This window comes from Exophiala mesophila (genome assembly GCF_000836275.1).
Source record: "Exophiala mesophila strain CBS 40295 unplaced genomic scaffold supercont1.2, whole genome shotgun sequence".
Lineage (NCBI taxonomy): Eukaryota > Fungi > Ascomycota > Eurotiomycetes > Chaetothyriales > Herpotrichiellaceae > Exophiala > Exophiala mesophila.
This window is the reverse complement of record NW_015622505.1, coordinates 5,151,116-5,175,458: the sequence shown is the minus strand read 5'-3', so window position 1 is coordinate 5,175,458 and position 24,343 is coordinate 5,151,116. Positions and strand designations below refer to the sequence as shown.

At 51.7% G+C, this 24,343-nt stretch overlaps 7 protein-coding genes across 7 annotated transcripts; 4 read left to right on the top strand and 3 right to left on the bottom strand.

Moving 5' to 3' along the window:
- The first annotated feature begins 199 nt into the window (after positions 1-199).
- On the top strand, positions 200-2,189 carry PV10_03575 (uncharacterized protein). Its single transcript, XM_016368046.1, has 3 exons — positions 200-995; positions 1,056-1,625; positions 1,678-2,189. The coding sequence occupies exons 1-3, from the start codon at positions 494-496 to the stop codon at positions 1,962-1,964; spliced, it is 1,359 nt and encodes a 452-aa protein (XP_016227564.1). The 5' UTR covers positions 200-493; the 3' UTR covers positions 1,965-2,189.
- A 3,859-nt stretch (positions 2,190-6,048) lies between these two features.
- On the bottom strand, positions 6,049-8,763 carry PV10_03573 (uncharacterized protein). The gene has a single exon (XM_016368044.1). The coding sequence runs from the start codon at positions 8,714-8,716 to the stop codon at positions 7,082-7,084; it is 1,635 nt and encodes a 544-aa protein (XP_016227562.1). The 5' UTR covers positions 8,717-8,763; the 3' UTR covers positions 6,049-7,081.
- On the top strand, positions 6,256-6,653 carry PV10_03574 (uncharacterized protein; the record flags this gene model as incomplete). Its single annotated transcript, XM_016368045.1, has 2 exons — positions 6,256-6,385; positions 6,514-6,653. 2 exons carry the CDS (start codon positions 6,256-6,258, stop codon positions 6,651-6,653), a joined length of 270 nt encoding a protein of 89 aa, XP_016227563.1.
- Positions 8,764-8,945: 182 nt separating the features above from the next.
- Positions 8,946-11,428, top strand: PV10_03572 (uncharacterized protein). The gene is made up of 2 exons (XM_016368043.1): positions 8,946-9,952; positions 10,003-11,428. The coding sequence occupies exons 1-2, from the start codon at positions 9,029-9,031 to the stop codon at positions 11,059-11,061; spliced, it is 1,983 nt and encodes a 660-aa protein (XP_016227561.1). The 5' UTR covers positions 8,946-9,028; the 3' UTR covers positions 11,062-11,428.
- PV10_03571 (uncharacterized protein) lies at positions 11,136-15,365 on the bottom strand. Its single transcript, XM_016368042.1, has 2 exons — positions 14,592-15,365; positions 11,136-14,528 (listed from the first exon to the last, which is right to left on the bottom strand). The coding sequence occupies exons 1-2, from the start codon at positions 14,976-14,978 to the stop codon at positions 11,985-11,987; spliced, it is 2,931 nt and encodes a 976-aa protein (XP_016227560.1). The 5' UTR covers positions 14,979-15,365; the 3' UTR covers positions 11,136-11,984.
- A 1,645-nt stretch (positions 15,366-17,010) lies between these two features.
- On the top strand, positions 17,011-22,171 carry PV10_03570 (uncharacterized protein). The gene is made up of 2 exons (XM_016368041.1): positions 17,011-17,879; positions 17,933-22,171. Exons 1-2 carry the CDS (start codon positions 17,707-17,709, stop codon positions 21,897-21,899), a joined length of 4,140 nt encoding a protein of 1,379 aa, XP_016227559.1. The 5' UTR covers positions 17,011-17,706; the 3' UTR covers positions 21,900-22,171.
- Positions 22,038-24,239, bottom strand: PV10_03569 (uncharacterized protein). Its single transcript, XM_016368040.1, has one exon. It carries the CDS (start codon positions 24,109-24,111, stop codon positions 22,285-22,287), a length of 1,827 nt encoding a protein of 608 aa, XP_016227558.1. The 5' UTR covers positions 24,112-24,239; the 3' UTR covers positions 22,038-22,284.
- Positions 24,240-24,343: the final 104 nt, after the last annotated feature.

Here is a 24,343-nt window from a genome sequence, read left to right as displayed (position 1 = left end):
TTGTTTGGCGGAGAGCTTGCCCAGGCTTGAAGTTTTCTTGCCAGGATCAAGGCCGCCAAGGCCAAGACCTGATGTTGGACTTCAACCAATCACAGTGGTTGTATCTGACGCTATGACGTCGTGGCCCAATCCGGAGATTGTCCAACTGAAACTCGTTTGGCTGACAACTCAAAATCCCATGGGGTGTCTCTGGGGCCGTCGCGTAGTCAGCAATCCGGTGCATGCGTGTGTGTGTGTGTTTGGCCCGCTTCAGCCATGACCTAAGGCTCCCTCCCTAGGGAAGAAAGGTACGTTGGAATGAGATACTTCACTGTACCGCATGTGAGATGCATTCTGTCTCATTTCCGCGACCCCCGGCTGCCCTTGATCAGATTACTATTCTACATCTCACCTCCTCTTCACTGTCAAACCTTTTCCCTTGACCATCTGCTCTCGACTCTGGCCTCTATGTCTCTCGTTGTCTGCTGTTGACGTTTACAGGCCTATACCCACCATGCCTGAGGTCGTCCGGGGAAGCCGGGCCACTTTGGAGATTGACCGGAACACCGACGGTCCTCCCTCATCACCTATTACCTCACCAACGGGTGAAGGTCGAAATGTCCACTTCAGTCCTGATGCAGGGATCTCCCCTCTACAAGCGCCACCTCCCCTTGCGACAGTCAGAACAGACAGCGGACTGAGCCTGACAGGACGAAGAAAGAGTTCGCCGCACAGAAGAGAACGGAGGAGAAGTGATGAGAATGAGCCGGAGCAAGATGCATATTATGACAGTCGTGCAGCCACCAAGCGAGAGTTCAAGAGACGAGCCAGCACGCTACAACAATATTACGACAACCATCCTGACCTGCTCCCACAACTTCCCTTTACTTGGCGGCGTGGGTGGAAGCGTTGGAAGTTATTCCTCACAATCTTTCTCATGGTGGTCGATGCCTGTGTGGTTCCCATTGTCTTGTACTACACCATGACATTTGCTGGACATGTCCAAGGATGGATAGGTGTGTATCTATGGACCTAGCCCCACTTCTCACTCCTCTTTGTTCGCTAAGCCATTACAGTGTTCGCGGTCGTCGCTACAATTTGGGGTGGTCCAGCTTATGTTGAGTTTGCCGTGCGATCCTTTCGACTGATCAAGAAAGAACACTTCTTTCGGCCTCTGGGTACCAACAATCGCTGGGCCTTTGACATCACCCATTGGATATTCTCCCTGACCATTGCTGCCATAACGGCCTTCCTGATCATCGGCAGTGCCCCCCACATCGTCTGGCTCAGAGTGCTTTCTATGCCTGGCCCTGCGATTCTATACTGTCTTGGAGGCCCTATCCTCCTGATCACGTCCTATAGCGAGCTGAAGAGACCAGCCCCGTTTCGCATCAGCTCCACTAGCAAAGGCGGCGAGGTCTATCCAGGAGTCTATTATCTCGTCGAAGATGTGGTTGCAGTCAACGCGGGAGCAGGGAGGCCCTTCCGAGAAGCCTTGGCTGCCAGATATAAGGCCAGCCCACGGTTCAGACGAATGCTTCGAGTGCAGTCGTGGTTCTGGTCCGTTCCAGCTATCATAGTAGCCATCGTCTGCACCGTTCTCATTGTTATTCACCGGATACCCAAGGCTGTTGCGTATGGTTTAGGTATGCTACGTAATGTTCCTCAGCTATGTATGAATGGTCTGACAAGGTCTAGGTTGGGGCGTCCCCTTCGTCTGGGCTGGCATATGGGCGGCCATTACTATTCCGTGGATGAAGAGGGAAATGGTACGCGAGAGAGAAACTTGGGAAATGGATTTTGGAATCTCGCCGAGCGAAAAGAAGCTTTCACGACAGGCATACCCCGTCGCGGATCCGACTGGTATTCCCGTCAGAAATGGCGATGTGGCTGCAAAAGATCCTCGCAGTGATTCCGAGGACACCAATATAAACCCTCCGTTGGCTAAGAAGGATTCCCCTGTCGAGAGCGGCCAGCCTGAATAATAAGAGATCTGGATTTTGAAGGGATCGAGCACATGGCTGTTTTTGCTCTGTTAGATTTGAGGTGCTTTCTCGACACATAAGTCGATTAGCGAGCGACGGCGTTGTCTATTTGTCCCCCCCTGAATGTTGAGACTATGTCAAACTGTGAAAGGTCCTCCAGAATAAGTTGAGGCTTATAATGATATACAGGTGGTTGGACGTTACTCCATGCTTCCTTCCTTTACATTTGTTTTTCCAGTTGCTCCTTCTTCGATGGGTCGCTTCATCCGCTCCTTCCGCTCCTTCTGCTCCTTCTTCCAGATTCGTCTCAACTGCGCTCCCGTTCTCATATTTCTTTCTTCCAGCTGTCCTCAATGAAGTGTTCAACCCCTACTTCCTCTTCTGTCGTCACTTCTCTTCTGTCGGATCTTGTCTGCAGCAAATACCCATGCTTTGCGTCATGGTCCCTTTGTGTCTGGAGAGCCATCATTCCGGCTGGTGGAGTGGACTTACGGAGATACAACAGCTTCCTTTTATGTGAGCACTCGCCTATTTCCGTCCGGGGTCCCAGGATGTTCAGAGTCTAGTAAGTTTGAGTTTGTTCTCATCCTCATCTTCGTCCCATCGTCAGTGGGCTCCGATTCCCATTGCTGGTATTCTGATCAACGCATCGCCCAGTCGATATTGACTTTCTCGAAAATAGCGGCCCATTCCCCCCATACTGACTGGGTTCCTTGAATATGTTGAGGAAACACTGAGAAGCGATGCAGCAGAATCCAGGGTCCTTGATGATCTCTCCGAAACTATTGGGGATATGGGGCATATGCACGGTTCTTGCAATAGCTTTTGGTCTGTTCCCAATGAGTCCAAGCCTGCGATAACTCCATCGGCAGGCTCCTTTTCTACCAAATCCGTTTGCACTGCCGCATCCGAGTATTGGGGACGATGTACCGGTAGTGGTCGACGATATTTCGCATCCACTATGTTGGCCCCTCCTCTCGGTCGAGGCTCATCCTGACTGGTACTTCGCTCGTGAGAACTCCTTAGCGAAAACATACCGGCTACCGCTATGCTCTGCGGCCGTAATCGCTTTCGTGGACCTTGTTGTGGATCCATCGAAAGAGGTCGGTATCTGTCGTGTCCGGCTACCTCAAGACTTGTGAACGTGTGCGACTTCCTCCGGCTGGTAAATACATCACCAGTATTCAGGGATCCTCGCTTCTGAAGTCTCATGTGTCCCCCGCTTACAACATCTCGTACGCCATTATTCAAATGTGAGATTCGGTCGTACTGATCAAAAGCAAAGAATTCATCGTTGTGTCCTAGAGACACCTGCAGAGTGGCAAGATCCCTCGTAGAACCTTGAGGAGGGAACAACCATTTGTCGAGAGCACAAGGTAGGCCTTGTCGCGCTTGAGAGGAGTTAACAATAAGTCAAGAGTATTGGAAGGTCCGAGGGACCACGAACCTTGTCGATATCCTCCGGTTTTATCCTGCCAGCAGATATAGTACCGATCAAATGCTCCGAATGCATAAATTAAAATCTTATCGACATTGTCCAGATGACCCAGCAATCGGTCTAGTCTTACGTCTGCGCTTAGGGGCCTTTGTAATGTTGCCGCAAGTCTGGTGAGTTGGTCAGTCAAAGGCAATATGGAAGGGTCGTCTACACAACTCACTGCTCATCGGGACTCGAAATGGTGTCACTGTTGGTTGTGTTGGATGCCATTGATTATCGAGGCTTCTTTCAATGTCTACACGCCGGCAACGCTAACAAATCATCGCTACGTAATGTTCAGACAGTGAGGCTATTGCGGCACTCAAAATATTCCATGAAGAACGTCTCAGCATGGCAACGAGCCCTCGTACTTGGGGCTAAACAATGAAATTATGGGGCCAGGTTTTGTCAGTTGTCATGTCAGGCCACTGGAACTGCTGATGATGGCTTAAAGCATGTACTGTCGCATATGTGATCCCACTCTTTGATCTCTGACATTATCTTTAGCTCCACCAGGCTCGAGTCGAGTTCGGTATTACGCCTAGGATTCTAGACGACTGACTGGGCACTGGGCCCTACAACAATTGCCAAACCCAGATTCATATGCGCATGTACTTACCGGAAGACGCAACAAAACCAAGTCTGTTTGCAGCCGGGAGAAACATAGGTAGATATTGGGGGTGTTTCATTTATGCATCAACTATTTAGCTACTATTCAATGTGATTCGATTGTCTCGATATGATCATTACCGAGTGTTCTGAGTTGCCTGCTCTTGTTCCCTCTGCAAGGGATCCTTTGTCCATCTCTTTTCCCTCCTCCAGAGTTCGACTTCCAGAACTCTTGTTCCCCGTGCAACCCTGGAGTCGAGACCATTGTCGTCGCGATCAAAGTAGAGTGCCCAAACGCCGGGGCTTTCCTCGACGGCCACGAAGCCTTCCCACCCTTCCAGAGTCATTCGTCGATCTTGCCTGGTGCAGTCAAAGGGCCCTGTGATGTTGGGCTGAGCGTCTACCCTCAAGCCGTACTTGACTTGGTATGTGTCTTTGTCGACGTAGATCCAGTTCAGGTTGAGGGTTTTGTCGGAGATGGTCGACACCAAGCCTTCGAACTTGGTGTCTGGATATGGGAGGTAGTAGCCCGCGAATGCGTGGGATCTAGATTCTATTTCCTGGTCGTTCTTCTCATCGTAGTCGTCGTTGGATTGCACTGCCTGCTTCCTGAAAGTTGGCCTCATTGTGTCAATGTAGAGCTATATTGACATTCGAGTCAGCCCACAGTTGTAGCCAACAACGACAAGGCCAAGATGAATGACATGCATGAGAGGGTTCAATCGAACAGCTTCCTCTGAACGTCGCAACTTACTTTTCCGTCACGCAGGACCACAAGTCGATTGTCCAGCTCAGCACTCCTAGTCGATGCCTTGACACAGGTGACGACCAGATTACATCTCCGCGCGCGATGCTCTTCCCGTCTTTCCTTGCTCTGACCTTGCCGGATGGCCTCGGCCGTCGCCAGCATCGCAGGACATGTGATGATAGCGACGAGCATAGAGAGCACCATGGTTGCTGGGGCGGGGGGAAAGTCCTTCCAGATGGAGACGCAGTCTTGTCAGTCGCTTATTAGTCTGCTCCCTTGCTCTAAGGGTATACGTATCGAACTTGGACCTTGTGCTAAAAAGATGTAAAGGTACGAGTATGTAGGTATAGAACAAAGCACTGTGGTAGGTGGTCTGAGCAGGAAGCCTACTTACTGCCTTCGTAGCCCAAGCCATTCTTTGTTCACAGGAGCCCCATCTCTAGTGATCAACTAGTGATCGAGATGGCTGGTCAGTAGTACAAGGTGGAAACTTGTTGATGACCGATGCTGGTCAGGATGGGATGTCTGAGGCGGGTACTCCTGGCATGATAGGAGTACAATACCTGGAGTACTTTTAGTTGTCCTCCATGTTCTTCGCAGCAGAGATCCATTCGTCCACAAACGGCGGTCTAGTACTAGATACTTATACATGATCAGTCCACCTTCTTGTGGTTGTGTACCGCGGTGGCCAGATCGGGGGGCCAGCCTGAAACACAACGATGGTGCATGTTTCATCGACACCACAGCGGGGATGTGCAAGCGTACTCGTAAGTCAGTAAGCGAGAGACTAAAGAGGCCAAACGAAAGACCTTTCCATAAGTATGGACACGCACAGCGGCACCCAGAGGTTTCGAGCATGCATTAACGCAGTGACAAAGATCCAAAGATCCACAGCCTGCGACTCGCCTTGTTTCTTGAAATCGTCGCCCACACAAACAATACCCGTTAACCTCCTTTACTCAAAGATCGTGCAAGATCGTTACTGTGACAATACTGTACTGTCTGTCGATATGGAACCTCCTCATGTGGGCCGTTAGGTTCGGGGGATAGTATTATCTCGAGACACTGCTGGAACCCCTTCTGGTCGGACGATTGGCGGATCTTGAGCATGGTTCTCCTGTAGAGAATATCAGGAGACTTGGTTGAGAGTCTAGAATGGTTCATCATGAAGATGATCGGTCGGGAACATAAAAGAAGGCGCATCTCCACGACTTGATGAAAAACATCTTCAAGCTTCACAGTCTATAATTGTCATCACTGGTTTGATCTCTTTTGCAGCAGCCCGAGCCTATAGCATCCATTTATTTGCATAGTTCATCTTGAAAGACCAAAACCGTCCCTTAATCCAACCGCATCAATCACCATGGCCACCCTGTATGTGCCAGCTGATCCCGTCCATGATATTGAACCTGACCAGCATTCCACTGACAACTTGCAACAGCGCAGCAAACAAGAACATGGACAAGGACTATTCGAGTGGAAGCGACGATGGCCAGGCTGCAGGCAACCGCAAGGCCATTGCAAAGTCCACCGCACCATTCCCTTCAACTCTGCCCCCAACCTCTGACTATCTTTCACAGCCAGCTGGTAAGTGAAGCAGCCCATTCATTCATTCTGGGTTTTATCTGGGTACCGTGTCTCAGCCTTGATGCAGTGCTCAGTGCTCATGGTTGAGCTTCTGTTGTGTACCAATGCTGACCTTTTCCCAAACACAGGCAGTCTCCTCAAAGGTGCAACTGACGACTCTGGAAATCTGAAGCCCGCTGCATTGATGGTCGGCCTCAAGCTGGACTTGGAGGCTGAGGTTCACTTGACCGCTCGAGTCCGTGGTGACATCACGATCGGCCTGTATTGAGCCCAACTCTGGCCGGCCAAACGAGCCAGCTTTCAAGAAGACGATCTCCGGTGGGACACTCTGTCATGAGGCTGCAGGTTCGGCTTCGACAGTGCTGATTATTGTCGAGGCGAACATGCCGATTAGACCGGCTTGCGCACCAGGTGGTTAGCTGGCTGGCCATGACCAACTGGTGTGCTGGCCTGAGGAACGTGTTCAAAAATGGCGATATGGAAACTTGGGAATGATTTAGACTTCGTCGTGTGCGGCGCATGGTCAAGATCATGGAGTTCTGGACCAGGCACGGAGTTTCGTATCATCTCCATTTAGACCGCAATGATCCACGCTTGTCAATACTGCATGGTTCTCGTACAAACCAATCATCCATTCCTAGTCATATCTGTTGGTAGAGCATGTTACAATTAATGCTCAAGGCTGAAGCCGTCTCACTATTTTCGATACATGACCCGCTTGAAACTAAAGTGCAAAGTCAAGATGCCCCGTTCAAATGTGCTTTTGAACCCTCGATCGTGCTTGGCTGAATAGTCCCAATCCCGATCGACAATTCGAAAGGCGACATCCTCATAAGGTGGACCAGCCATGAACCTGATGATGCAAGTATCTTCTTCGCCGGCAGGAGCCATTGTCTGTCCTTTCCGCCGGCCCCCTTCTCTCATGATCTTATATGTCGGCGCCTTGGTTGGGTCAATGAGGTCGGGATAGAAGACATGGAATTTATAACCCTGAACCACTTTCGGAGGCGGATTGTCGTGGTCGTAATGCGTCTGGTTGTATTTGTTCCATTCGTACCCCATCTGAACTCGGTTGAAATATTTGGGTTTCCGCGGTCGGTATTTGCCTTGGCCTATCCACACAGCTTGAGATGCCGAGGTTGTGACTTCCTCCTCGCCCGCGAAGATCTCTTCATCTTCATTGACGCCTTTGGCAACTTCGCGATCCAAGAGCGCTTTGGTGGACGAGGAGACGTCGTCGGACGGAGCAGTGCTAGTATCGAAGCGCGCAGTAGGGTCAACAATGTTGTGTGGTTGGTTGGCTGGACGAGACCGATTTGAAACTGGTTCGGCCAATCCTTTGGGAGCCGGGACATAGCCCATCTGGAGAACCTTGCGTCGACTCTTTGCAATTTGCTGTAGGAATGCTGACTCGTCCAAGGTTTCAAGGTTCTTGTCCTTGGCCGCGATTTGTAATAGAGGGTCTGGGTCGAGTGACTTCTGGTCGATCGTTTTGTGTTGCTCTACCTGTGACAAGGTATTGACAAGTCTCTGTACGGCTTGTTCTGCCTTGCGCTGATTCTCTGACCGTAGTCGTTTTAACCGAGATTCAACGACGTCTTTGTAGACTGCCTTGATCTTGGCCTTGGCTTTCCATACCAGTAAACTATCCAACAGTTGCTGCCAGTAATCAGTGTCGATTGGCTCGTCAGAGTCAAGTTTTGCGCGGATCTGCCTCTCGAGGACGACCAACTGCTCGTGTGTTTTGGGCCTTAACAAGTTGTCAATGTCTGCAGCGACCGAGCTGACTGCTCGACCCTCAGGGCCGAGAGACCTCGTCTTCTTTTGCCTGTCGCTGCAAATAATCTGCATCGTCCGCCAATACTCTCTGTTCTTCCGGTTCGTCTCGAGGTTCAGGTATGTGTCGATGTCTTTGCGCAGATCTGACAATTGTGTTTCCGACAATCCGTCAAAGACGCTGTCTGGATCGAGAAAGTCCAGGTCCTTTTCTTCCACCTCTTCATCCAATGGATCCCTCGTAGGGTCAACAACCCGCAGGGTAACAGCAAGCCAGTCAATGGGTTTGGCGCGGCCTTCCTTGACGCGGATCTCTGCCTTTTTCTTAGCCTGTTTTAAGACAAAGTCATCCTCTTGTGCAACCCATTCTCGCATTCGTTCATCCTCTTGGAGTTGGTTGATCTTCATTTGTTCTCGGTGCGACCATCGCTGAGGAGGCTTGTTGTTGCTCTGGGGCGCAGCCCGTTCCCGGTATGGTCTAGAATCATCGTGATGGCTCCGACGACTTGGTGAATGAGAGCGTCGGCGCTTGTGGCCATTGGCATAGTCACTCATTGCGGTCAAGCCAGAGTGATACAGTCGAAAGGTAGTCTAGGTGGAGGGATACTCTCGCTGATGAGCGAAATTCGCAGGTGACGTTCAAACACATATAAAAACTCTATGGTCTGCCGTAGGCACCAGCGATAGCAGAGCATAGACTTCGGCGGATCATTTAAGCGTATAACGTTGCTCGCGTCACCTCAACGACATGGCTATCAACGTCCTACCATCAGTATACCTCAATCATGCTTCAGGCTTGCCTGACTGGATGGCGCCAGTGACAAAGAGAGGTTACTCTCTTTCGCCAAAACATATCCCGCATATAAAATGCCTCCCAAAGTACAACAAGGCTGGCAGGAGCTTCAGATCCCATCCAGGAAAGAATGTCCAAAACTATTCTACCTCTTCACTACATCTAGTGACTCCTTCTTGTTATTACTAACAGACTTGATCTCTATCTGGCAGTGTTCCCTAGACAAGTTTGGTATTATTGCTGAAGCCAATCGGCAGAATGCAAGTATTGATCCATCCGACTCGGACACCCAGTTTAAGGTACTCCTGTCAAAGCTATCCCAAAGTTTGCAGGGAGGTCAGAATGCCCTGGCTCGTGATGACAAACGTACATCCAATGATCTACACCTCATCACCAAATGTAACCTTCCACGACCGCTCAAGCCTCTAAAATGGACCTTCAGGGCCTCTCAGCAGGACACTTCTGAATTGGCGGAACGTCTTCTTCGGCCGAGCTTACACGAGGTTTCTGTATTAGAAGCAAAGATCGCCTCTCTGCTGGAGATTATCAGAGAAAAGGACCACATCATTTCACGCCTTCTTGATAGAATAGGGACCTCGGGCGTCGACTTGGGTTTGATTTTCCCTAGCATAAGTGGCCTTGCTTCTCGGAAAGGCGGCCAGCTCTCAGCAAGTGATGCTCAAAAGCACGTTCCTGGGATGGCCACTTTTGACGAGAAATCTTGGATCATGCAGTTTGCCACCGAAGATGGATATGAGGGTTTTGACAGCACCGGTTTGAAAAACTTGGTCAGTGGTTGTGAAAAATGTTTCGCTCATACACGAGAACAGCACGAGGGATGGCTCCGAACTTTGCCTTCATCCAACCAGCTCGATAAAATGGAAGGAGAAACCAACGACTCAACTTCGTCTACAGCACCGGAGGGACAGGCAGAATCCTCTGTGAAAAGGAGCTCACGGCCTTCCTGCGACACTACAGGTTCCGACGGAGACTTTGAGGTGAGCATCGACCCATCTGCCCTAACTTCTCAGTCTGACCTTGTTTACAGCGGCAGCCAACTCCGCCCAGATCTAAGAAAGCCGGGTCCAGCCCAAAAACCACTTCCCCACCAGTCTCCCCGGCCAAACAAGATGAAGGCTCTACAGATGAGACTGACCCCGAACAGACAAGGCCTAATAAAAGGAGGATAGGCGGATTACGACGCACTCACGCCACCAAAGTATCCAGTGACAAAACAAAGTCACCATCATCACCTAAGAAGCCGGCAGCGTCGTCTTCACACCGAGCCTCGAGCGCTTCATCAGGAACACCCACCGCCAGCGAGACTCAATCCGAGTCTGAAACGGACCAACGAAAACAACACCAGAATTCTATAAATGCACAGCCAACACAAAAAGCTGCAAATACTGAGAGTCATACCAACGGCAAACGGCGGCTGGGAAGACTTGGGAAGCGAGAAGAGTCCATTTCGCCCACGCGATCATCATCCACTGGCCGCTCCCCATCACCTCGTCGCAAGGCAACTAAAGCTCCAGATGCTAAACAAGACTCCAAGACCTCGACGCCTTTGTCAAATCGCCGTCTTGGCCGCCTGAACAAACATTCAGCACCGAGCCCGGAAGCGTCATCGGACGAGGACGATGATTTGGATGCACCTCCCAAAACCCGGTCCCAGAAAGTTAAGCAATCGCCCAGAAGACCTTCGACACCACCTCGCCGCCTGGGACGTTTGAATCGCAAGTCTCGACGCGAAGACAAATCACCGTCGCCAACTGAAACGCCCCGCTCGACGAAGAGGACGCCATCATCGCGCTCCAAGATAGACGCAGATGGAGACATTGCTATGCAAGAGGGGAAGGACTGTGATACAGACGCAGAGACCAACACCGATACCGCAGGTTCATCGTCTGACACACCGGGCGCTGCTCGATCTGCCGCTGGTCAGACGAATGTCACTATACCAGCAGCTGACACTACTGGCGGCTCATCCACCGCACAACAACCCGAGCAAGAGGAGACAGTCGAGCAGAGAGCCGATCGACGCCGCGTCGAATTGAAGAGGAACATTGCCGAGGGTGTTGGCGTGAAGAAGAAGCGCCGCTTTTGAGACACGTGGAAAGGAAGGCTAAGATGCGGCTTCTAGACGGCTTAACCACCAAGAGTGAGAGCGTGGACCAAGTGAGCAGAGACTGAAATTACAATTCCGACTTGCAAATTCACAGGCTTTTGGCTATTTGCTGGGCAACATACACCATGATTGGGAAACCCGAAAGAGTAACAAAAGAAGCTGGTATTTCTGTGCTCATGATTGCATGCTGTTCCTCAAGCTGTTACCACCCAAAATTACTTCCAGCCTCGTTGTCTCGTTGCTCATTACTTGTCATCGCTCCACCATGACAAAGACTCGACAATTTTCCAGCCCGACATCCACCCGCACCACACACATATCAGATTGACTGTACAGTCGTCATGCCTAACCCGAACCTTTTGTGCGAATCTCAGTCTGCACCATCGCCGCGAGGCACCAATCGTATTCTCATTCTCATCCCCCTCTTCTAATCCATCTTCCGTGAGCATTTTCCCGGCCCGCGAGGGCTATTCTGTCGTTGATTAACATTGTCGGTATTTTATAAGAAGAATGTCCAACAACAACGAGCGCCTCTTGACTCGTTGATAACCTCATAAGAAAAAGCTGACGTAGGTCGTTGGGTCTGGAATCCAGTATACAGGTCCGGTGGTGGGATCAGATGATTGGTAATGACAGGTCTGGAGCCAGACAGGAAGTCCATGATTACTTTGGAATTCTCGCTCTCGTGTAGTTGCGATCGCTCGGGGCCGAAGTTGTCATCTCATGTTGACCCAAGAACCAGGATCAAGATTGAAGGTCAAAGATTTTACTGCCTTCACCACCAAGGCGCCAAAAAGTAAACAAGAAAGAGTTTGTATATGTCCACAAATGAAGTTGTTACTGCAAGTTGCGCAGGGTCACAGCGGTCGATAGGCACAGTGGGTGTCTGCTCTTATTCAGAGTCAAGGGTGTCCAGGCGGCTTGCCACTTGGTCCTGACGAATCTTTGACGCCTGCACGGCTTTCCCCATGTCGTTCACCTCCAGTTTGGGAGCTCTCAGATCTTGAATCATCATGGTCATCACCTAGCCATGGTCTGAGGTTGCTGCTCTGGCTGAAATTGACACGCTTATGTCCCTTACGGTAACTGTGTCGTTTGGAGTGGTCGAGTTCTTCCTCACTCACGCTGGCGCTATCAGCTTCAGCGTCCTCGAGTGCCTTTTTGGCTCTCGTCCTCAACTCAGCTGCCTCAGCGGCGGCTTTCTGGGCGCGTGACTGCTTGCGCCACATGCTTGCATATTTGCCACCACGGGCGATGAGTTCATCATGGGTTCCACTTTCCACGACTGTGCCGTGGTTGAGGACCAGAATCTGATCGGCATTAACAATTGTGCTGAGACGGTGTGCAATAATGATCATGGTGCGGCCCTTGGCCAAAGTATCAAAAGATTCCTGGATTTTCTCTTCGGTCTCTGTATCCAAGGCGGCCGTGGCTTCGTCGAGCATGGTAATGCAGGGGTTCTTGAGAATGGTTCTGGCAATGGCAACCCTTTGCCGCTCGCCACCAGAAAGCCTCACTCCTCGTTCTCCAACTTTTGTGTCGTAGCCATCGGCAAAATCCAAGATTCGGTCGTGGATTGAGGCCTTTTTGCACGCTTCATACACATCCTCGTCTGTCGCGTTTTGATTGGCATACTTTAGATTGTACATGATAGATTCGTTGAACATGTTGCAATCCTGAGGTACAACGCCAATGAAACTGCGGAGAGAATTCATCGTGATATCTTGCACGTCCTTGCCGTCGACTCTGATCTGGCCGGATTCGGGGTTGTAGTAACGGAAGATGAGTCTCATGACGGTGGTTTTGCCACCGCCAGATTCACCTACAAAAGCTGTGGTGGTACCTGGTCGACACCTGAAGCTCAAGCGATCAAGAGCCGGTCTGCGTTTGTCATAGCTGAAAGAGACATTATCAAAAACGATGTCGCCAGCGCATTCTTTGATGTCGACAGCATCTTCGCGATCCGTGACATGGGGTTGTTCTTTGAACAGTTCGAGCATCCTTTCGGCATTGATCAGGCTGTTTTGAATCGCACGGTAAAAGGTGCCAAAGTAGTTTAGTGGGCCTTGCAACTGAGCCATGTATGTGATGAGTAGAACGAATTTACCAACCGATTGATCACCTCGGGCCACTTCCCAGGCCTCGATGAAGCTGGCCACCAGAAGCGCCATCATGAACAAGGCCCCTTGGATAGTGTTCATGTAGGACAGGGTGACGTCGACCCAGTACCCGAAGCGTTGCATCGTTTTGATCGCAGTCCTGTATCGATTAAACTCGTACTCTTCCGCGTTGAAATACTTGACCGTGTCCCAAGAGTGAAGAGAATCATTCTTGACAGCCTCCATTTCTCGCTCAGCATTGACGTAATTGCGACGTAAGGTAACGCGCCATGCTGCAAGACGAATCGTGACATAGATATAGAGAAAGGTGACAATGGAGACCACGAGGCCAAGATAGACGTCGAATTTGGCAGTGAGATAGATGATCGCCACGACCAGGTCAAATATCATGGGGCCAACCTGAAAGGTGACCATCTCGAGAAAACTGTTAATGGAACTGCCCTTGTTCAAGGCTGAGATCAACTCTCCGGTCCTTTTGCCCGTGTGAAACTCGGCGCTGAGATTGTGGACATGCTCAAAGGCGGCAGTGGATATGGCACGGTATGAGTACTGTGCGACGGGGATCCAGAGAATACTTCTGGCAGCGGTCAGGATACCCTGTGAACCCTGCAGCCATCTAAACAAGATGTACAAGGAAATGTCAAGCCATGGCGCATGCACACCCTTCTCAGTGTCACCAGACAAAGCATCCGTGATTCTGCCGACCATTATGGGAACAAAGACGTTGATGACGCGCTGACTGACCAGGATAAGGATACACGAGAAAGCGAGGAGTTGCAACTTGATCGACTTCTTCGGCCAAAGATATGGGATCAACATGACAAAGCCTCGGATGTATGAATACCAGGAAATTGTAGGTTGTTCAGTAGGTTTTGCCCAGGCGTCGACTTGCTCCTTAGGCTCGGAGGGTTGGGCGGGGTGACGTGCATGTCCATTTGGATGGAGCGTATTGCCCGAAGAGCCATTGAGAAGAGGAGTTCTCTCGTTGTCGTGGTCCGATGAAGATGTCTTTTTCCGGAGATGAAGTTTGACAGTAAGGTAGATGACGACCATTCCAAGAAGGAGGACGATGCGGACGATATTGACAATGACTTCGATGGTTTCCCATCCCGTGATGGCACTTCTGAAGACGCCACCGAGTTGATTTCCCACCTGAGGCTCGAAGTGAGGAACTGTATAAATTTGAAGGAGAGTGGCGAGAATGATGATCTCCAGAGGCAGGGCTGTTACCCAAGTCAGGAAATGAGCAATGGTGGGTGATGGCTTCTGATCAATCATGGAAATCAAGATGACAATGTACGCGAAACTCGAAGCGATGATGTAGACCTAGACGGAAGAGGGGATTAGCCAGACTGAAATGATCGAGAGCGGTTTCTCGGTGGGTCTTACGACAGCGCTTTGGCCGGGCCACCACTCCTGCTTTCTGTTCAAAGTGACTTGAAAAAGAACTATGGCAGCATTGAGTAGGAAGGTCAATAGAACAAGAGCCTGCATCAGGCGTAGAACCAATTTGGATCTCTGGGGGAAGTCCTTGATGGCGGCGGCCTCTTTGATCTGATTGGCAGACTTTCGACGTATTGGCAATGGTCGACCACCAGGGCCACGCATTGCATGTATCTGAACCTTGTCTCCATTGTCGGGGGCGGTTTTGATGCCGTAGAGGATAAAAGCGAAGCTGAAAAGAGCAATGACAACAGCTGGATAGAGTGATCTTGCTACATTGAGAATGTGGAGTGAAGTTCGAAGCTGGGCAAAATTCGGGCTGTGGTTGAGCATGATCCTTCAATGTCTCGGGCCAGGAAGAAATCAGGACAAGAAACACAAAGCAAAGAGCCGCCCAAAGACCAAAGAAATGAGGATTTGTCGAGCAGACGTTGGAGTCGGATCACCGGCGGGACTATAGTGAAAATGTGGCTGACCCGGCCGGTGACGAGATGGAGAGGGAGATTGAAGGCGAGGGCGAGGATAAGGGTGGGTGGCTTGCCTTGTCGGGCGTGGCGAGGAGAGAGGCTGATATAGATGACGACAAGGCGGGGTTGAGCGAGAGACTGAAGGAACGATTACAACGAAGGAGATGGAGAATGAGATATGGAAAGAAATGGCCGACGTCCAGAGTCGAATGTGGTGGAGAAGATATCGTGCTAAGAGAAAGAGATCGTGAGTTGGTGTGGAAAAGAGGTTCAAGGTCGAGGTTGAAGTGGAGGTTGAGGTTGAGGTGGTGGAGATGGAAGTGGATGTCAATTCCAAGTCAAATGACGACGCGGAGGTGATCTGATGCCTGGTGGGTGGCAAGAGCGAGGGGCGAACAACGGCAGCAGCGACGATGGCGATGGTTGGAGAGATTCTGGATCTTGACTTTTGGTGGATGGCGACCAAACAGATCAGCTGAGGCTAGTGTGCCTGTTAGTCTGGCAATTCTGGCCCAAATGGTGCCAAATGGTGCCAACTGGTGCCAACTGGTGCCAAATGGTGGGGGGCAGACCTCCTCCGACTGCCTTGGCTGTTCGAGGGGGTTCGGGAGCCTTCAAGGGCTAAGGGGCCTGACTGGCTGACTAGCAGGAGCTCGCGGGGCACTTGGGAGGCTTGCTGGTGCCTGTGGCTGTTTGACCAGATGCCTAGGAGTCCACAACGAGGGGTGGCCTCGGGGCAAGTTTGCCTGGGGCTCGGGTGTTTGGTGGGTTTGGCACTGGAACGGTTGCGCAGTCGAGGCTAATGCGTCGACTAGTGGGTGCTTGTTTGAGCTCCAGCTAGGCCAGAATCTTCAACCTCAGCCTCTAATGGTAGATTGCACGGCCTGTGTCAGATGTCAGGTCTGGATCACCACCGCCAGCACAATACCAAGCTTCGAGTCAGGTGCTGATCTGCTGATGTGGTGGGTGGAGGGGTCGACGGATCGCTGTCAGATGGATGTACACAGTAGGTGAGCATGTGACATGAGATTCCTGCTCACTGTTCACTGTCCACATCCAAATCCACACCCACACAAATGGTGAAAGAGGTGATGTGAGACGAGGTGACAAAGTGTAAAAGGCCTGGATTTTGGATTACTTGTGACCCAAATCCTTCTGGTGATGATGGTGATAGTCAGATCGATTTGAGGCACTAGCCACTCCACTGGGGTTGCTAGGTGTCACTAACAATGTAATATTAATTGTATGTGAATTTCATGAGTAGAAATTTTATCTACCTGAACAGAGTGGTCAAAGACGCACTGCCCTGTATATCTACATTCTGACTTGTACAGTCCCTTTTCTGGGACGATCACTAACTAGTCATTGACTAGATCATCATTAGCAGTGCAAACTCCAAGCTGGTAGTATCAACGTTAGGATAGGACAGCGAAAAAGACGTGGCTCCCACCCAACTGCAACTGCCAACTTCAAAATCCCTCGACTGTTGGAAGGTGCAAGGTGCAGCGCCGCCGTCGTGTCGGGGATACAGCATCCCATCCCCATTCCATTCCATCTCATCCATTCCCATGCCATAGACTTTGTCTCTCTCTCTCTCTCTCTGCGCTCAACCGTCGGTCCAAGGGACAACACATGCATTCTTTCCAACCTTCTTCTCGCCCCTCGTCTCCTTCACCGCAACAAACCCTTTAGGTCAAAGGTGCCTGACCATGTGCAATTGGGTCAAATCGGACGCAGGCTCAAGGCTTACTCTGTCAGCTAGCGAGCTGCGCCGGTGTCGTCAAAAGGATCCATGGTCCATGTCATCAGTAGACATCTGCCCATTTCCTGTATGACTGTGGCTAATAACCCAAGATTCAGCATCACAATTGTCGAGGCTTATGCGGCAAGGATGGCTTCCGAAGACCAGCCACTCGTCTGCGAAGCGAATGGGCCGAGGGGGCCCAACGGGCATTGGTTGCCGGCATGAAGAATGGGCTTGAACGGCACCTTTCCGGGTCTCGTCCTACCTGAAATCGGCCCTGGACAGGGGACTGCTGCTCTCCCGTGCCTCCCACACTCGCCCTAAGCATGCACTGGTACTAGCCCCGAGATACGATCCCCATTAGGTGCCTTGCTAAGGCGCCAGCGCCATCTCTACCCCTGGCCATCCATCAATCACGCCTGGGCCTCGACGCCTCCTCAGTCCCTAGACTACCTACTTACCCACTGACTACCTCTTTAACTAAAAGGAACTCACTTCCCCAGTTTAGGCCCCGAGTCAAAAGTTCCCCCCGGCTTTCGATCCTCGATCCGCGTCCAATCCTAGCAGATTCTATCGAACCCATCCTGCCCATCCAACACTGGTCATCGCTTCACCAAGTTCTATCCTAGCTGCATTGTGGAAAAACCCTTAGTCCCGTCACCTTGGTTGCATCACTTGATACATCTGCGACTGCTCACTTGTCCACTACCTCCTGCACGCCGCATCTCTCAAACCACGCTGCACGAGGCGCTCTTCGCGTCTGGTCAGGTTCCAATGACAACCTGGCCTGCCAGCCATGATACCATTCACCTCTCCCGCCGCGCATCCGCCGACACGATCTTGATCCGCCATGTCTGATGGCCGCTATCCAGACCCAGTCTCCGACTTGCACCTCACCCAATCAACGCGACTAGGCCAATTGCAAAGAGTTGTCGCTCCCTTTGGTGCCAAATACAATGGTCGTTGGATCCACGACGACCATGACCGCGACCAAAGTCAAATCAGTACCATCCCATCCTCCAGGTTCGACCGTGGTCCCTTGTTCCCAGCTGATACGTCCCTAACATGCCTCCCAGTTCTCCCTCTCAACCACGGGTGACAACTCATCGAACCGGTCTTCCAATCAATGCCGTCGACATCAACAAGGAAGGAACACATGCCGTGTTGGCAGGCCCTGAAATTCTCAAAATAATACGATGTCGAGATGGCAATATCACTGACGAGTTGAATATCCGGTCTGCCGTTGGTGCGCACAACTCCATCCATCCATCCCCGCAGCTCGGGTCCGACATACAACGAAGAGAGTATCTCCCTGCAAGAGATGTCCGTTGGTCCACTGGCGACTACAAGCACATTATAGCAACCGCCGCCAACAATGGCCGCATATCTCTATATGATGTCAACAGTCCGAGAATTGAGCTGCGGCGCTTCCATGAGCACGCCAATCAGATCAACAAACTCGACTTCGACCCTTTCGCCGGATACTACCTCCTATCGGCTAGCCAAGACAAGTCGGTCAGGTTATGGGATGTGCGCGCCGGCAAACCCGACCGCTCGCATTCACGTTTCGAACCCCGAGTCCCTGTGAGAGACGTCAAGTGGTCTCCCGTGGAGCTCTTTGACTTTGCTGTCTGCACCGACGGTGGGGTCGTCCAGCTCTGGGACGCAAGATCTCCTCTGGGCCCCAAATTGAGCATCAACGGCCATGAGAAGGCCTGTTACTCCATCGACTGGCACCCTGACGGTCGACACATCATATCTGGAGGCTTCGATCGATATATACGTGTTTGGGATTTCCAACTCGACAATAAACGACAGAAGCCCGTCTTTCAGTTTCGGGCACCATGCGCCATTCGCAACATCACTTGGAGACCGGCCACCAAGCCCTCTGAAGGAACCGAATCTGCTTATTGGCAAAGCACTCAAATTGCCGTCACATACCACAAAGACGACCCACGCATTCATGTCTGGGACCTCCGGCGCCCCTGGCTTCCCTTCCGCGAGCTGGATCGATATAATCTCCCCGTCAATGACATCCTCTGGGCCAACAAGGACGTCCTTTGGACTGTTGGAGAAGACGGACTCTTCACTCATTGGGATCTTCAGAGGTCCACTCCATTCTACAACGAGCTCCCCCCCTCAACATCGGCCTTCATGCCTGATGGAGAATGCTATTCCTTCTCCGAAGAAAGAGTACTTCGTCGAGGCTCTAGCTTGGATGACCCAGCACTCGGCTTCCTTAGTGTTCCGCAGGACAAGCTGAGCAGCGGCGAGGATCCCACGGCCAGCCGCAGTCTGACTGACGATGAAGGCACCCTCGATTCAGCGCATCGACGGCAAGAAAGAACTGGAATCTCCGCAAGATCAACCAAGTCGCAAGCCAATAGTCCCCCCTCAGTAGATGACAGACCTGCAGTCCTTGCACTGGACAAGTCAGTATTTCAACCCCACGACATGTTTCACAACAATCAGGTCGGCGCGGTCAGCTTCGTGCCAGGGCTGGTTGCAGAATCAAACGTCGTGGCCTTTCTAGCCGCCAACTACACCTCTCCCTCCCTGATCGACGAAAGAGCACAGTCTCCTGACCAAATCCTTGAACGACTGAGTGCAGCATTCCACCAAAATGCTAATGCCTGTGACGCTGTCTCCATGCATCGAATGGCACAAACCTGGAGGGTTTTAGAGACCGTCATCGTTCCTGAGCTCAAAGACTGGGCAGATACCAACAGGAGGAGACGTAGGGCAGATGCTGCGAAAAGGAGAGATACTCTGGAGAGCTTTCGATCTGGCTCGAATCGCTCTGCGCCTTCTCCGCTGGCAGGGCTACCAATCAGAGGCAATCCGAGGGAAGGCTCCAAATCGCAGAATCTGAGAAGTCATCTATTCAAGAACAAACTCGAAGCAGAGTTCCCCACTGCCGCTTCCGAGAGCGAGAGTACTTCCAACATGACAACTCCATTGGCCAAACCGATTCCGATTTCCTCGCCGTCAGGGCGTAAGCGGTGGAGCCACTTTTCGGCTGACGAAGATATTGACGATCTTCCACCACTGCCACCATCAGTTTTGAGTTCTCATACGACTGCTGCCGCTGCCTCCCGTGCACTAGTCGATAGTCCCGGTCGTGGTAAACGGTCAGAGTCAAACTCTCCAGAAGTCATCAGAACTCCACAGCCCAAATCGACAGACATCACAGATGTTTCACCGAGGCAGCTCGTGTCTCCGAAACAGAAGATAACGGGCCAATCAGATCCACAGCATAGTAAAGATATCCCTATTGACAAGCGATTATTGTCGCCCCGTGTCACCAACCAGGAAGACCGTCGAGCTGCGCTGAGGGACTATAAGATACAGGCTCGACCAATTTTTTCATTGGATGAATCAAGTAGCAGTCCAGCCGTTCAGCCAAGAAATGGATCTGGGGACAGTTTCCAGATGTTCTCTGCGTCTACGGACAGCTCCCAGAAAGCAAGATCGCTGGGCCAATCCTTCGAGTCCCCTAACTCGTTGGGTGCACGGTCTCAGATTCCGAAGCACGGCACATCCGAATCCGATGACGACGAAATTGAAGATTCCCAGATGGATCTATCTTTCGAGGATTCGCACAGATCACGAGAAGCACGGCGGTTACCTAGGTCTAATGGCACATCTCGTAATCGAATTGAGACTGTCGCAGCTAGTGACACCGCTCTCGAAATGAGCTTTGGGACCGACGGCTCGTTCGACGCAAGAGAAAGGTCCAAAAGCGGATTTCGCAAGCCAGCCTTGCTGACCGACCCTCGATCCATTACATCTTCCGAACTTAATACCACCCTATCGTCGCCGCATGACATCTTTGAATTCGAGGAATTGAGTTCAGTGCCCAAGTCTCGCATCCATACCACCAATCCATTGCATGTAACCGAGACACTGGACAAGTCCGGTGAAGGGGGAAGTCGCCCTCGTGAAGTACTGGCAGCTCGCATTCCCATGCATGAGCTGGATCACCCAACCTATCTGCTGCAAGACTTCCGGCCGATCGATCTGTTCATCTACGAACCCAAGTCGCCATTTGCCTGGTCTTCATTACCGCTAGTCTGTCAGAGCATTGCATTCGATGTGGAAAACGGGATTGGGCATGCACAATTTGCTGTCCACCTCCTCATGCATCTACATCCGTACTTCTTCCACCCGAGCTTTCGAGAACTCAAATTTGTGGGCCCTCGACAGGGAGAAAGTCTTGCCGATAGGCTGATGATTCCACATCTGGGACATCGGATCATCGAGAGTATCTTGGAGAACCATCTCACGTTTTTGAAGCAGAGCGGGATGGTGGAATCTGCTGCCATGCTTCGTAAAGTGTGCGTAGAGTTCCAGTACCCTCGGCTATACTCTGTTCCGGATGGAGACAAGCCAACAGCACATGTACTTACTGGTGGAGATGCATTCAGTCTGTCCATGGTCTGTCACCGCTGCAACGCGCCATTGCCACAACAGCAGACCATGTGTGATCGGTGCCGAACCGTGCGACCTGCGTGCCCAGTCTGCCTTTCAGTGCACGGGGATGACGTGGTCCCTGGCCCTAGAGGCACGGGCACATGGCAAGAAGGGCTTCTTCTTACAGCCAACATCTGGGGGTTCTGTCATGCATGTGGGCATTCAGGACATGTTGGGTGTCTTGACGAATGGTTCTCACAACCGTCTAGCCACGGCACCTGCCCCAGTCCCGGTTGTGGCTGCGACTGTGGACCAGGCTTGACACGAGAGTTGCGGATTCAACAACAGATGAAGCACGAGGAAGAGATCCGATTGATTCGAGGCAGCAGTAACGATGCTGGAGCCACTCGGCGTGACTCTCTCCGGGCAGGGGTCAGCCCAGCGGTCGATAAGGCTCGCGCATCTCTTCGCACTAGTCTGCTAAGTGAACGGGGCACGCAGAGCGGCGATGAACGTAGCATTGCGAGCCGTCGAGGATCCAGCCGCGGACGCATGACAGGGTTCAACAGCTCACGGAAGAGCGTGCGCCTCGTCACCCCCGGAGAAGAGAGCCGTCAGGGCGAGCCATAGGCTTTCTCACCATTCAAGCCACCATCAGTATTTCTAGACGGCACTAATGTGTCGGTCCTATCGCTATTTTTGAGACACGGTTCTAAGACCACTCGCAGCTTAGGGTACACCTCCACCTACGAGAGAGGATCCAAGTAATCTTGATAGGAATCATGAAAAGATTCAATGTTAAGACTCATACTTGAAGAAACTATTGAAATCAAGAAAAGGTTCCCCCGGCTTTGCCACGGAATAATGTAGCCAGGTGTGTGTGTGTGTATAGTACCCTTCCTCATATCCATTAGAGGTATCTCATGAAAGTGGTACTAGCCTCAAAACGCCGTCATAAATGCAATACTGAAAAAGAAAACCTCATTCTCAACATTGTGTTGCTCGTGGTGACAGTCTAATGCTTCGCTCCACATCCGCAGTCCATCTCGGCTTCTCGTTTCCTATGTTTGAAGTCGCCATGGTAGTCGTCAAGATGGACGAGAGCGCCATTCTCGTTATTTGGTAGCCCTGGTGGGCCCATCCATTCGCCCCATGCTTGGTCGTCGTCGACACTGCCAATCTTGACTTTCTTGTCGTTCAACTCCTTGGTGATGGGTTCGAGATCAAGGTCGAGGTACTCGGCGATGAACTGGCCGATCTCAACGTTTTCATGATTTCCAACCAAGCCCGGTGCATGTTTAGGATTCGATGCGTATATATTGACATCCACGGCACTGTGACCATGGGTACTCCACCCAATCTGCGCCCGGCGAGAAATCATGTCGGCGAAGAGATAACTTGGTGGCCAGACGGGTTTAGCGTCGACGACGGCGTCGAGCTCCTTTTGCGTATAGTCCTGGATCCCCAATCCTGAAGAGACGAGTTCAGCAAGCTTTTCCACCTTGTCCTTGCGAGAAGTCGCATCAGATGCCTCGTCGAGGTATTCATGCCACTGCCCTGACAGGTGTTCGCCCGAGTGAGAGGCATTGGCCAAGACGTCGGGGAACCAGCGATAGATGGGGTACGCCTCATGTAGCTGACGAGCAGTCGCAAGGCCACCAGTTTCGTGGTCCGAAGTAGACACCATAACTCCCTCGACGTCATCTGCCTCGAGGAAGTCAAGCACCGAAGCGAATGCTTCATCGTGAGCCATGACTTCATGGACCTGGGCGGCCGGGTCGTTTCCATGACCGGCATGATCGATTCGTGAACCTTCAATCATGAGGAAGAAACCCTTGTCTGAATCCTTGGTAGCTGCCTTCAGGGTGTCGAGGGCAAATCGTGCCATTTCAGCTTCGCTAGGATAGATGTCTGCTACATGAACACGATCGATTTCATATGGAATATCCGTACTGGCGAGGAGGGCGAGCAGTGGTAGCTTGACACTGTCGGGGCTAAGAGCATCAAAGTCATTTCTGTTGTCGACGTAGGTGAAGCCGAACTTGTCTTTGGCTAGGGCCACCACGTCTTTGTCGTCTGCTCGGCATGAACCTCGGGTTGTGTTGGGGAGAAAATGGCACCTCCCTCCGCCAATCATGACATCAACCATACGGCCTAGTGGATAGTGACCGATCATCTGTTCAGCAATGAGATCTTCGTACTCACGGCGGTTGGCATGGGAGGCAAAGCACGCAGGAGTTGCATCAGTGAGTCTGGTGGTCACTACCAAGCCCGTCATGTATCCTGCTCTTTTGGCGGCTTCCAGAACAGTGCCACAAGGGGTATGGTCAGGTAGGACAGAGATGGCACCGTTGTAGCTCTTGAAACCGCAAGAAAAGGCAGTGGCGCCGGCAGCAGAGTCGGTGATGAGACTACTGGAACTGCGAGTTCTTGAAGAGCCAATGAGATGTTGGTCGAGGACGAGGACATCGTCGATGGGAAGCCCGCTGACATGCTGTCTCCAACTTCTTGTCAATGAGAGAGATGTTGGCCCCATGCCGTCGGATACCATGAAGATCATGTTCCTTTTGCCGGTGGGTTTCCCATCTGGACCCCAGCCCCCCGATCTTGGTTTTGAATGAGGAAGGGATGATTCATGTTGATACACGACGGCAAGGATGATGACGGCGACGGTGGCAACGAGAGCCCAGGCAAACAGGCCGAGTTCCCTCCATTTCTGGTATTTTTTCGAGGGTCGATTCGTGGGCTGGCCGGTCAATAGGGCATCTTCCTCTTCGATATCGTTGGTGGAGGAGTTGGGGGAGATGGGGCGTGCGAGAAGCGGTTCCTCACCCCGAGTCATGGTCGCAACGTGAGTCTGAAGAGTCTAACGTGGGAGGCCTCCGCTCAACCCCGTCCATATACCTGTCGAGGGAAGTCTTGTCAGGTTTGACCGACTTTGGTGGTGGCTCACGGAGGGATGTGGTCAAGGAGTGACGGGATGGCTCAAGCGCGCATGTGGTTGAAGTTGAGGACATGATTGAGTCTCGGCGTCTGATAGGCCAAAGACCGTCTGGGCAGGAGGCGCACGTGAT

Bases quoted from the DNA above. Each gene is read 5' to 3' on its own strand.
- PV10_03571 (XM_016368042.1), bottom strand. From the start codon at position 14,978: ATGCTCAACCACAGCCCGAATTTTGCCCAGCTTCGAACTTCACTCCAC. The intron at 14,529-14,591 runs GTAAGACCCACC...TCTTCCGTCTAG, and splicing joins GGCCCGGCCAAAGCGCTGTC to GTCTACATCATCGCTTCGAG.
- PV10_03575 (XM_016368046.1), top strand. From the start codon at position 494: ATGCCTGAGGTCGTCCGGGGAAGCCGGGCCACTTTGGAGATTGACCGG. The intron at 996-1,055 runs GTGTGTATCTAT...AAGCCATTACAG, and splicing joins ACATGTCCAAGGATGGATAG to TGTTCGCGGTCGTCGCTACA. The intron at 1,626-1,677 runs GTATGCTACGTA...GACAAGGTCTAG, and splicing joins GGCTGTTGCGTATGGTTTAG to GTTGGGGCGTCCCCTTCGTC.
- PV10_03572 (XM_016368043.1), top strand. From the start codon at position 9,029: ATGCCTCCCAAAGTACAACAAGGCTGGCAGGAGCTTCAGATCCCATCC. The intron at 9,953-10,002 runs GTGAGCATCGAC...CCTTGTTTACAG, and splicing joins GTTCCGACGGAGACTTTGAG to CGGCAGCCAACTCCGCCCAG.
- PV10_03569 (XM_016368040.1), bottom strand. From the start codon at position 24,111: ATGACTCGGGGTGAGGAACCGCTTCTCGCACGCCCCATCTCCCCCAAC.
- PV10_03573 (XM_016368044.1), bottom strand. From the start codon at position 8,716: ATGAGTGACTATGCCAATGGCCACAAGCGCCGACGCTCTCATTCACCA.
- PV10_03570 (XM_016368041.1), top strand. From the start codon at position 17,707: ATGTCTGATGGCCGCTATCCAGACCCAGTCTCCGACTTGCACCTCACC. The intron at 17,880-17,932 runs GTTCGACCGTGG...CATGCCTCCCAG, and splicing joins AGTACCATCCCATCCTCCAG to TTCTCCCTCTCAACCACGGG.